The sequence below is a fragment of the Danio rerio genome, chromosome 22 (genome assembly GCF_052040795.2).
Source record: "Danio rerio strain M-AB ecotype USA chromosome 22, GRCz13ab, whole genome shotgun sequence".
Taxonomy (NCBI): domain Eukaryota; kingdom Metazoa; phylum Chordata; class Actinopteri; order Cypriniformes; family Danionidae; genus Danio; species Danio rerio.
The window spans coordinates 12,940,059-12,952,556 of NC_141042.1; the positions used below are offsets into that span (position 1 = coordinate 12,940,059).

The window sequence follows — 12,498 nt, forward strand, 5'->3', positions numbered from 1 at the left end:
ATAATGAGCTTTATGCTGTTTTTCTCCTCAATTAAAAACAATGTTTTACTTAGCTGTGTAATTAAATGTTGTTTACAATTCTGGTTTGTGCTCGAGGCGTTTATGAAGAGCTCATCTTACTGTTCACAAGCAGAACAATCCATGTTTATCTGAACAAACCTCACTTAATGAACACTCAGCTGTGTGTCTGTGTGTGTCTTTGACCTTTCTCTGTTCAATAAAGCACCTTAATTGGCCGTTATTTGTGTTTTGTGTGGAGTTGTGCGCTATTTTTGTCTGGTATTGAATTATTCACGTGTATTTGCAGCATTGCTGATGAATATGTATGTGGTCGAGAAGCTCTGTGGTTTTAAAGGTTAATATGAATTGCAATTGTATAATCATAAATAATACTGTATGAGATGTGGTATTATTAAAAAGGAGACATTAATATTCAGGGTCTAAATTAGTTATATACTAGATGAATGAATTGTGACATTAATACATAGTAATGCTTGATAAATGCCTTTTTTTTTTAACATTTCAAGTTAATAAATATTGGATGCAACTCATTATTACTACAATGGTCTTTTACATAATACTTTACAAATATTTTTTAACATTTTGATATGTATTAAAATCCTTTAAAAAAAAAAAAACTTCACGTTTCTAAATAAATATTTTAGATGGATATTCTGAGTGCTATAGCCTGGACTGTGCTGTGTTTTTTAGCTGTGCCTCCGCCTCCCCCTGCTGGTGGAGTAGTGATGATGCAGTTGAGTGTTCCTCCCAGCCAGCAGCCCAGAGCCCCAACACCACCTCACTGGAAACCCACCCGCTACTACAAACCCAGCGATATTCCTCCGCAGGACGCCACACAGGTACAACCACCTCCAGCAGATCCAATATGTCCTCATTCTCACATGGCAACCACATGTAAATGCTGTGTTTCTCTCATATTATCTAGAATAATCCGCAGCAGCTGCTAAGCCCCTCCCCATCTCCAGCACAGTCACCTGCTCCCGCCCATCTGGCTAATCTGAAGGGTCCTCGTCCAGGCCATGCCCCCTTCTCCATCATGCCCCAGTTTTCCCGCCCTTATGCTCCAGCTCCAGGTCAAGGTGAGCCAACCAAAGTGTAACAAAGGACACGTTCTGACCTGGTTATTCTTTTTTGGAGGTGTAGGCTGATATATTCAGACACATTCTGGTCAAGAATTTAACTTTTCCATTAGAAGGTGGTATATTATGATATATATCATTATCATATCGGTTCGACAGCTTATTTTTTTTCATCTGAGGGTAAGTTTTAAACGGTTTCTTCTTCTACCGTTTTCAAGCTAAAGCCTTCAAACTTCGTTCAGACCTTCAAAATGTTCTGATTTTGTGTGCTATGTCTTTTCCAACTGTTCAGACATACATTTTTGTTAAAACAAGTGATCAAATCTACAACAAAGCTAATAGCCTTCTTTTGAGGAGGGTGAAAATTTTCAAACTGTAAATCTTAAGAGCATTTAACCTTTGATTTACCCAGTCAAAGACCTCAAATGTTTATGTATATCTCGTCATTGCTGGGACAAGCTAGCAACATGCTAGAGACGTGCTAACTCATGCTAACACTATGATAAACATGCTAAATTTAGAAAATATGCTAATCAAGCCATGTTAGCCTAATGTTAAATTGTGCTAATCTGGGTCAAACCTTCCAAGATGTTTTTGACTCAGTAGATTTAATCGTATGACAAAACAAAATAACCCATTGGCTTCAATTGAGGGGGTAAAAAACTGTAAACCTTAAAAAGAGCATATAATGAACATTTACCCATTTCGTCAGATTTTCAGATGTTCATTTATATCTAGTTATCACTGGAATAACCTTAGACAAGCTAGCAACATGGTAATATGCCCAAACATATGCTAATAATATTGATATATATGCTAATCAAGACTTATTAGCAAAATGTTGAAATTATGCTAATCTGGCTCAAACCTTCAAGTTGTTCTTACTCTCTATATTTCATCTTTTGTGGCTGATCCGATAAGGTTTTTTTTTTTAATCAAACACTATCCTTTTAATTGAGGGGGTTGGGGGGTGAAAACTTTCAAACAGTAAATCTTTTAAGAAAAGCATTTAAGATTCATCCATCCAGTTTAAGAACATCAAGTGTTCATGTATACCAGTAACTTGCTCAGCCTAGGATATGCTAGCAACATGCAAGATACAAGCTAACAATATGATAACCAGGCTAAATATGTAGACTATGCTAATGAAGACATGCTGGCAAAAGGTTAAATTGTGCTAATTTCTCACTTCATCTTTTCTGATGAATCAGACTTATCATTCATTCATTCATTTTCTTTTCAGCTTATTCCCTTTATTAATCAGGGGTCGCCACAGTGGAATGAACCGCCAACTTATCCAGCATATTTTTTACGCAGTAGATGCCCTTCCAACTGCATCCCAACACCGGGAAACACCCATGCAAATTCATTCACGGTCAATTTAGAAATACAGAAATGCCAACTGACCCAGCCGGGGCACGAAGCAGCAACCTTCTTGCTGTGAGGCGATCATGCTACCCACTGCGCCATCGTGACAGGATCAGACTTATGCTTTTCATTAAAACATTTGATCAAAACTATTAAAAAGGAATTGAGGGGGTGAAAACTTTCAAACAGTACATCTTACAGAGTATTTGACATGCATCAATCCATCTAGCTATTACTAGCAAAGCCTAGGATGTGTTTCGACAATGTTTTATCATTACAACCAATCAATTTGTAGAGGAATAACTTCGATTTTACAATGGCAACAAATTCTAAACATTTTTAGTTAGACCAGCTGTCCTTTCCGGGGAACATCTGTGCTTGATATTGGGAAGATTTTGAAACTTTTATAGATAATAATGTAATATTAGCATGTACCCAAACCCAGAGAAACTGAATAATGTCTTTAATTTATCCATAGCTGTATTTCACAACAATAGTATCTTTGTGTTTGTTGGATTATGAAGCAGAAAACACTCATTACAGTATTTTTTGCCGGTCCTCCATTAACATCCAGCATGTGTTTTTTTTTTTGTTTGTTTTTTTTGCTGTGTTTTTCAGGTGACGGCAGGTATCCTCCTCTGATCGGGCAGCCGCTTCAGTATAACCCTCCCATCAGACCCCCACTAATGCACGGCTCTCATGTGGTCAACCACCACCATCATCACCATCTTCATCACCACCAGGTTGAACACGCACACACACTCTCACTCACTCATGATCGCACACATCCAGCGTCATCTTCATCCTCCTCATGGTCATGTTAAGCGCAGTCGTTCTTCAGCTCACGCTCCGCTCTGTTGTCGTGTCTCAGGGGCCTGTGGGTGTTCGGCACGGCGGCCGCCCTCGAAGACCCGCAAAGAAATCACTGTCTACTGACATGAGCCAAGGAGAGATGGGTAGGAAAACACACATTCATATACAGCGTGCAATATGCGTTCATAGTACACATTGGTTCTAATGCAGTACTGCTATTCAATACAAATTAGCTTTTTACGTAGGTTTACGTTAGGTAGATTGTAGTTTAGTAAAACGAATGGAAATAAAACTGAACTATATTTAGTATAGTATTTAGTATTGAGTATTATTAAATAATACATGTCGTTTTTTGTTTGAGAATCATACATTTGAATAAATTCATATAAAATGAATAAATTTTTTTGAGTGTGTATATAAATGACAATATCGTGAGTTTCATGTTTGTGTATGCCATAAAAATGAATTTCTGTTGTATATACTGTATACACTGAAGTAGGGCTATTCAATTGGCGGCTCGTGGGCCAAGGCAGTTTGTTCCGGCCCTCCCAAATAGTGTGACAAAGACAATTTTATTAATTTAAATTAATTTAGTTCAGTGAAAAAACAGCCGCTATATTTATGAAGTGACACATGTCTTATCAAAACAGCACGAGCTGCAATTGAAGGCTGCACCGAGCGTTAGTCACCTGACATAAAACGAGTGGTGTGAGCAACTGAAAACATTTGGATACTTATTCGTCAAGGCTTCTCAACACCCCGTTTCTGTTGCACAGAACGACACTGCTGCAACTAAACAAAGTTATGACAACTGTGCGCTAGTTTAAAGTTTCGAGCTTATACACCAAGGCTAATATGGCCGCACACTGGATTAACTATAGCAGCGGGCCATTCACATATCGCATCTTTTCCACGCGCAAGTTTGTTATTTCCAATGTAAGAATATAAGCCAATATGTGTGCGCAAGTAGAGCAACGCGCTTGCGCCTTTCAGACACACTCAGTTGAAAACATCTCATGCCGTAGCGGTGAGAGTTGTGCATGGCTTTCAGTGCAATGTAAACAAAAGACATGTTAGACGAATTATTAAAATGATTACGCATGTATGAACGCAGATGATAACAACCGTTCATCATAAAGCTTAAATTTACATTAGATGAAATCATGATTATTGGTCAGACTATATAATTGTACAACCAAAATCTATAATTGTTGCATCCCTAATTATGCAGATCGAAACGTATGAATGTGTCTGAATGTAGAAGAAGCCCACTTAAGCACTGCACTGCTTTTGTTGTGCTTTAAAAAACAACGTTTGAATGTATGTAAAAAAGCCACATTGAACAAAGCAGTAATGTTATGTTGTTTCAAATTACAACATATTAACATTTTAATGCAGAGAAAGCCAGCATGGGTGTCTTAGGCAGCAAAAATACAGCATATGGGCTCTTATATGCTGTTGTGTCTTCACTCATATTGCAAGTCATATCACTCCGGCCCCTCATTTGGGATGCTTTTTATGAACTGGCCCCTTATGACAAACTAATTGAAAAGCCCTGCACTAAAGTGATTACACTTAGAATTAAGTTATATAATAATTTAATAATAATATAAATATATTTTTATACATTTTTCTTAATAATAATAAAAATGTAAATACATAATTTTTAAATTTTGTATATAAAACACAAGTAGCAGTGCAATATGGCTGTATATCGCCACTGGTGGGAGGCATGCGTTGGCTCAAGGCTACAGGCAGAGTGCTTTAGTGTCTCAACATTAACGATATAGAGCCATATCGCACTGCTACTCGTGATATTTTGTTTGTACAATAGTTTGACGGCATAATCGAGTATATAAATAGAAAATAAAAAAAATAGTCAAAAAATTACTTTGTAAAAGGAACTACTTTCTTCCACCATTCAACCATATCTGCAGCTCACTGTCAAAACAGCAGGAACTGTTGCTCATTCACCAACGTCATAGTAGAGCTAGTATTTGAATGATTCTCTACTGTAATGTCTGAAGCAGGGGTGGGCAAACTCAGTCCTGGAGGGCCGGTGTCCTGCGCAGTTTAGCTCCAACTCTAATCAAACACACCTGCTTATAGATTTCTAGTGCTCTTCAAGACACTGATTAGCAAGTGTAAGGTGTGTTTGATTAGTGTTGGAGTTGAACTGTGCAGGGCATCAGCCCCCCAGGCCTGAGTTTGCCCACCTCTGGTCTAAAGTGATGACAATACAGGTGATTTTGCTTAAATTTTTGGATTATAAGGCTGAACGGCATGAAATGCTATCAATCTACTGAAATTTCCCAGTAATTCTCTGTTGCAATGGGTAGATCACAATATGTAGCCCTGAAAAAGCTAAAGCAAAGCAAACACTACTAGATTACTATAGTATAAATACAACACTACACCATACATAAGAGAGAGGTTAACTTAGAATGTCACTTACCTGTTCTCTAATGATTTGATCAGCTGTAATTTGAAATTCACGCCGTGTTTTTCTCCCCTAAGGACTTATGCGGTCTCTGTCGCCATCTTGTGGCAGAACGTCAACCGTTTTTGCTCTGCTCAGTATGACAGGCTAATGGCCGCCAACTCACTGAATCTCCAAAATTACACACATTTAAAACAGGCACTATCCCTATAAATAAACGGCATAGTTGCAATCTAAACAACTACATTCACGATTAATAAAGCCTCAAAAGTACATAGTTGTCCAACAACTGCAATATTTGTCAAACTGTAGCAAGTTTATTGATCTGTTACTCTAAATTGGAAGAGCTGTAGGAGTATTGTTTTTGCAGATATCAGCCAATCAGATTCGACAACCAGACAGAACTGTTGTATAAATATATATATCTATATGTCTATGTATCACCATGTTATTCATAATCTGTTTCTATCTGTCGTGTTTCGTTTGTGTTCAGACACGGGCCGTGTTTTGGAGGTGACTGATCTTCCGGCTGGCATCAGTAGAGTGGAAGCCGAAACTTTATTGGCAGAGCTAAGCAAAGTCGGCGCCGTCATCACATGGTTGCCCGAACCTCTGTCCCCAAATCAACCAGAGGGAGCGGAAGTTACGAACACTGAGCCTACCAAACCGCCCCATCATGACCTGGCATCCAAATACACCATCCTGGCCTTGTTCCCCTCGAAATGCGCAGCACAGAACACGCTCCACAAACTTAACAGCTCCATCACCAAATTCAGACTGAGAACTAGCAAGGCACAAAATGAACAGCACACGCTCGCCAGATCCAGCTCTCAATGAGGCCACTCCCCCTGCCCGCTCTCCACCAATCAGTACCATCGTCTCACGCTCACTTCCTGCCATTTCAGTCACGCCATTTTTCTTTTTCTGTTCGTTCATTTTTCGCACCACTACGGCTTGATCGAAACGGGTTTGTTACTTTCGAATGGGTTTTTCACTGTAGTTTGTTAAAAAAAATGGAAAAAAACAACGCAAAAATTTCAAATTTGTTCTTTCGCGGTTTCAGATCAATTTAATCGAGCTTGTTTAAACGAAACCAAAATGCTTATTTTTGAATAGATCAGGATTGCAAGGCTGAAACCGAAGCATGTTGTTTTGGGGGTTTTTTGTTTTGTTTGTTTTGTTTTTATTGCATCACTTCATATTGTTCGTACGAAGAAAAAAAACCTTGCATTTCGTTTAAAACGAAAGGAAACCAAACTGACCCATGAACATGAAGACAGGACAAGGGAACACTTCGACCTGTGCCTTCGCACTGTTTACGCCGAACAACGACGAAGCCAGAAAAACGTCGTCCAAAAATTCGTAATTTATACTGTTTGCAGCATCCAAAAAAGCAAGTCATTTATTCTGGGCTGTCCAGTTTGTCAGACTGAGTGCTTTTTCTAAGTTTTAACTTAATTTAAACATTGACAGAAACGGCGCCGCGGCCAACAACGAAGGTTTTATCGCTCTCTTTCTCTCGGTGTTATGACGGACAGCAGTCTATTTCTGGGTTTTTACAATATTCTTAACTCATTCAGAGTCACTGGAATAAAAGTTTGCACTCTTTCTCACGTCTTTCCCCCATTTTCTTTCTCTCTCTTGCAATTTTTTTCCCCCACCTTATTTTATTTTTGTTGCGAGATGTGTGGACTATGAAAGGCTGTACAATGTTTGCTGGTGCAAGTTGTTTTTATCTCAGTTTGAAACCAATAAATGTTTACACATAACGGTTTTTCACCTCCTTAACGTCTTTATTGACTTTAGAGTGATTGAATTGATAAAGACAGAGAAAAAAAAAACAATAGATAAAATAGATGTCCTTAAATAAAATGTGTTATTTTATCTTTGACATTAATAAAACAATACATATAGGTATATAGAATTTTGTAATTGTGCATGTATAGTTATTTGCACAGATGTCAAATCCAGTTCCTGGAGGGCCGCCGCTCTGCACAGTTGAGTTCTGACTCTAATTAAACATAACCATTAAACATAACCGATTCAACAAATCGAGTCCTTCAGTTATGTTTGAAACCTAAGGTAAGTGTGTTGAAGCAGGGTTGGAACTAAACTGTGTTGAGCTGCGACCGTCCAGGATCTGGATTTGACACCTGTGATTTAAAGGAACACTCCACAGTTGAAATAGGCTTATTTAACAGCTGTCTAGAGTTCAACGGTTGAGTTTGACCATTTTTCAATCCATTCAGCTATTTTCTGAGAACTTTTAGCTTAGCTTAACAAATCATTGAATTAGATTAGCATTATCCATTAGCATCTTGCACAAAATGTAAAAACAAATGTTTTAATAATGTTCCTATTTAAAGATTTACTCTCCTGTAGTTACATTGTTTAGGAAGACTGCAACTATGGTATGGTAATTGTATAATGGCCGCTATTCACTATTGAAATGTTTCTTTTTCCATGGTGCTGAAAACTGAGCTTTTTGGAATGCAGTTACTACAAGTGAGACAGTCGTTGCCTTTGAAACACAAGTGTAATGTAAACAGCATATGGACAAGCAGATATTTCTTGTTTTATTTTTACGACTTTTTTAAAATCTGAATAAAGAAAACAGGCTTAAGTGGAAGTTAAGCTGGAATCGTACCTAACTGCATGTTCAACCGTTGTCACGACAATGTAAAAGTAGATGACGTAAACTTTTATTTTGGTATTTTTAGATTTGCTAATATATCGAGGTTATCGTTGTTATATAAAAGCATGAGGTGAAAGGACACGTCGTCGATGTTACGGTTGAAATACACGAGAATCCAGGTATGGTAAGTCTAAAAGGTATGCAGCTTGTGGAGACTTAAGCCTGTGTGATATGGGGGCTCGTGTGGCTCGAAAGAACCACTGTTAAAGGTCCAGAATTACATGAGCTCATTTGTACTATTTTGACTGCTATGCCATAATTAATAAGCAAACCAGATGGCTTTGAGACCAAGCGGAATCCTCTTTTGGCTGTTGATTCAGCGTGACTGAGAAAAGTTAAATGTGCTGGCCAGTTTCTTTGCCTAATAAATTACAATACGCTAGTTTTTAATTTAAAACTTAATCAGCATCTTTTTTTCTGATGAAATATGATGCAACACATTTGTTTTTGAAAAATAAGTATTATTCTCTTATTTTGTTCTTCTAAAACTTTAGGAAAAGTTTTTGGTACATCAAAAATGTGTTTGATGTCCACTTGACAAGCTAATCCAGCAAAACAAAGTGCTTTAAACAGAAAAAGAGTCTAATAACTGCAAAAAGCTCCATATTTTAAGATAAAAGAACCACCCTTTTCACCAGGCTGGCTGGGGCCTGTATAGTATATTTTTTGAGATGCTGTTCAACAATAACTATTGTTTTAACGTTACTGTGAGGATATGTTTTGTGTTGGGGTAGGATTAGACATTAACAAAACGTAATTCAATGTGTAATTTAATAGATAATAACAAAAATTGTTGCTAACTTGAGGCTGGAGCTATGTTTCCTTTTAGCAAGCTTTAGTTCTCTTGACGTCCAAAACTACTTTTACAATGCGTCCATAATAATGTTTGTGTTTCAGTTGTACGTTTTGTTGTTTTTAGACTTCACGCACGAAGACCTGAGATTTACTCTGGTAAGTTTGAGCTAAAGTGAATGAATTTCACTGAAGGGCTGTGGTTTATTAGTTCAAGGGTCACTCTACAGCAGGGGTGCCCAAACTCAGTCCTGGAGGGCCGATGTCAGCTCCAACTCTAATCAAACACACCTGAACCAGCTAATCAAGCTCTTATAAGTATACTAGAAACTTCCTGGCAGGTGTGTTGAAGTTGGAGCTAAACTTTTTAGGACACCGGCCCACCAGGACAGAGTCTGGGCATCCCTGCTCTGCAGAAACGTCTACCTTTTGGTATGGCAAAATGTCTAAAAATGAATTTATTATTTATTTATATATATATATATATATATTTAAACTTTGATAAAATTAATTGATTACGCTTTCGACTTTATGAAAACACATGAATGACTGTAATGATTTAATCAAGATCACATCTACCATTTGTCACTTGTGTTACCTACTTTTTGACTCTATATTATATCAATATTTCTTGTTGTTTTTTTTCCAGCACATGTACACAAAATGCAGGATTCCACACAATCCTTTCATGTTGTCCCAACACAAATTGATTAAGTTAACCTAATCGTTTTTACAAATTTAAGTGGATTGTACATAAAACAGTTAAGTTGTCCCAAACAAACTTAAGAATAGTGTTATTTCAAGTAGTTTCAACAAGCATCAAAAGTATTTTTTAAGTGTAGTCAGAGTTGCAGAAAAACAATGATAATGCAAAAGATTGTGTTTCATTTGTTTCAATCAAGTTTGTTTAAAGTGTTCAGTGTTACCTCATTTCTGCTCCCACACATTTGCTTTAAAAATGAAAATATTTGAAAAACATCTTTAAGTAAACAGTAATGAAGCATATTTTCATTGTGATTATTGAGGGTAAAATTAGATGCGAGATTCAAAATTATTATCTTTAAAATCATTAAGTATCTCAATACATTATTTTAAAATGACGAGGGGGGAAACAATTCTAACTCCAGGGCACCACTGTTTTTAATTTATATTTTGTCATTTATTTGACGTTTTCTTTTTTTAATAACATTTTACATCATATATTTGATAATGGATATGTTATTGTATTTTAAGTGGTAGAAAGATGTGTTTTTGACCTAATATAAAGCACCTTCTCCTAATCCTTCTGAATATGAGCAATTCCAGCGTTATGAATGTGACATTTACAGTAAACATTCAAAACATACATTCACAGAGAAAGCTTACGTTAACGTTATATTGAAGCATCTGTTTATATTTTCCAAAACAACTATACACAGAGTTATGGGATCAGAAAAAAATCAATCTGTACACATTTTTTTTTAAATAAGGAAAATAAACGTGTCATGGATGTGACCAAAAAAGTTAGCGAGTTTACAGTATACAGCATACTTAGTAGAATTTCTGTCAATTAAGCCGCACCTCCTAAGAAGCAATGCTAATTAAGAGGATAAGAGTTTGCTCACTATGGAGCAAACATGATTGGTTTGATTTTATTTTACATTTTTCCATTTATGAGGAGAAAGCTTCGTTGTGGATGTGACCGATGTTAAAATTGGCACTAGTGTAACTTTGTTAAATCAAATATAATAGTTTGAAAATGCTGACAGAGACATTTTTGGATATTTTACCAAGTACAAAATACGTGCTTATACACAAATTCACATGTTTTACATGGCAAGGTTGACATTTGTTTGGAATTGCTCTCAGGATTGTTGGGGATGAATTGTAATGTTTGGAATTGTAATGATTGACATGTTATAAACACATCGCTTACAGTGAAAATTGCTGAAGATTTAGAAGTGAACTGAAAAAAAAAGTCTTTTGGAGATATTCATCCTCCTGTTTGATCGAAAGATTGATTAAAGAATGTGAATAATTAGCTATTCTAAATCTTTAATTAGAGTTGTCTGATATCAAACAAAGAAACAATAAGCCTTTTTGTTGCATTTTCATTCATTTTAATACTGTTTATTGTGTTATAGAAGTCCAAGTAGCTGCTTTCATGTTAATTTATTGGATTGTTTTTTATATATATATTTGATTTGCAAATTATGTAATGCAGTGCAACCATCAAGTAAAGTTCTAAAAGACATTAGGCCTAACACTATTAATGTGCTACTTATATAAATGATCAACTTAAATCATAATAATTTAGAAGCAATATTTTAAATCAAAATATTAATGATTATTATTATATAATCAACTAACAATAACAATATAACAAATAACAATCTATCTATCTATCTATCTATCTATCTATCTATCTATCTATCTATCTATATATATATATATATATATATATATATATATATATATATATATATATATATATATATATATATATTTCAATGGTTTGTTCTGAAGACTATCGAAAAAACATTAAACTTAAAGGGGCTAATAATTTTGACCTCAAAATATTTTAAAAAAAAATTTTAAACTGCTTTTATTCTAGCCGAAATAAAACAAAACTTTCTCCAGAAGAAAAAATTTAATCAGACATACTGTGAAAATTCCTTGCTCTGTTAAACATCATTTGGGAAATATTTAAAAAAATAAAAAGAAATTCAAAGGGGCACTTATAATTCTGACTTCGTGTGTGTGTGTGTGTGTGTGTGTGTGTGTGTGTGTGTGTGTGTGTGTGTGCAATCATTATTGTTTTTATTATTATTGTAAATAAATTTGAAGACAAGTAAGACAAAAAATTGTGTTTTTCTAAAACTATTATTTTAAACTAATTAAAATAACAAATATAAAATTAAAATGTCTGAATGTCTTATTTTAACACATTCCTGATAATTTAGGACGTTAAAATCAGAACATTAACATTTTATTTACTTGTAAAATCAATATATGTATAAACAGTAATATTTTAAATCATACCAGTAACATGGTAAAAAAAATACCTAGATTAAAATAAAACAAAATGAAAAATTCATTCATTCATTTCTTTTCCGGCTTAGTCCCCTTATTAATCTGGGGTCGCCACAGCGAATGAACCGACAACTTATCCACTATCCAGCATGTTTTACGCCAGTCACAATTAACCCAGCATTGGTTAACACCCACACACTCTTGCACACACTCGCATGCATACACTACGGCCAATTTATCCTATTCAGTTCACCTGTACCGCATTTACTTGACTTGTG

The 12,498-nt window shown here is 35.7% G+C and overlaps 1 protein-coding gene across 50 annotated transcripts in view; it reads left to right on the forward strand.

Annotated features, from left to right (window-relative positions):
- The window catches only part of r3hdm1 (R3H domain containing 1), a 75,358-nt gene extending 67,863 nt beyond the window's left edge, over positions 1–7,495 (forward strand). For all 50 annotated transcript variants that reach the window (XM_087304029.1, XM_087304038.1, XM_087304034.1 and 47 more), the window contains 5 exons: positions 712–860; positions 947–1,100; positions 3,087–3,211; positions 3,340–3,424; positions 6,215–7,495. In XM_087304029.1, coding sequence (XP_087160155.1) covers positions 712–860; positions 947–1,100; positions 3,087–3,211; positions 3,340–3,424; positions 6,215–6,558 — 857 coding nt within the window. In that variant the 3' untranslated portion in view covers positions 6,559–7,495. The remainder of the gene's footprint in view (positions 1–711; positions 861–946; positions 1,101–3,086; positions 3,212–3,339; positions 3,425–6,214) is intronic.
- Positions 7,496–12,498: the final 5,003 nt, after the last annotated feature.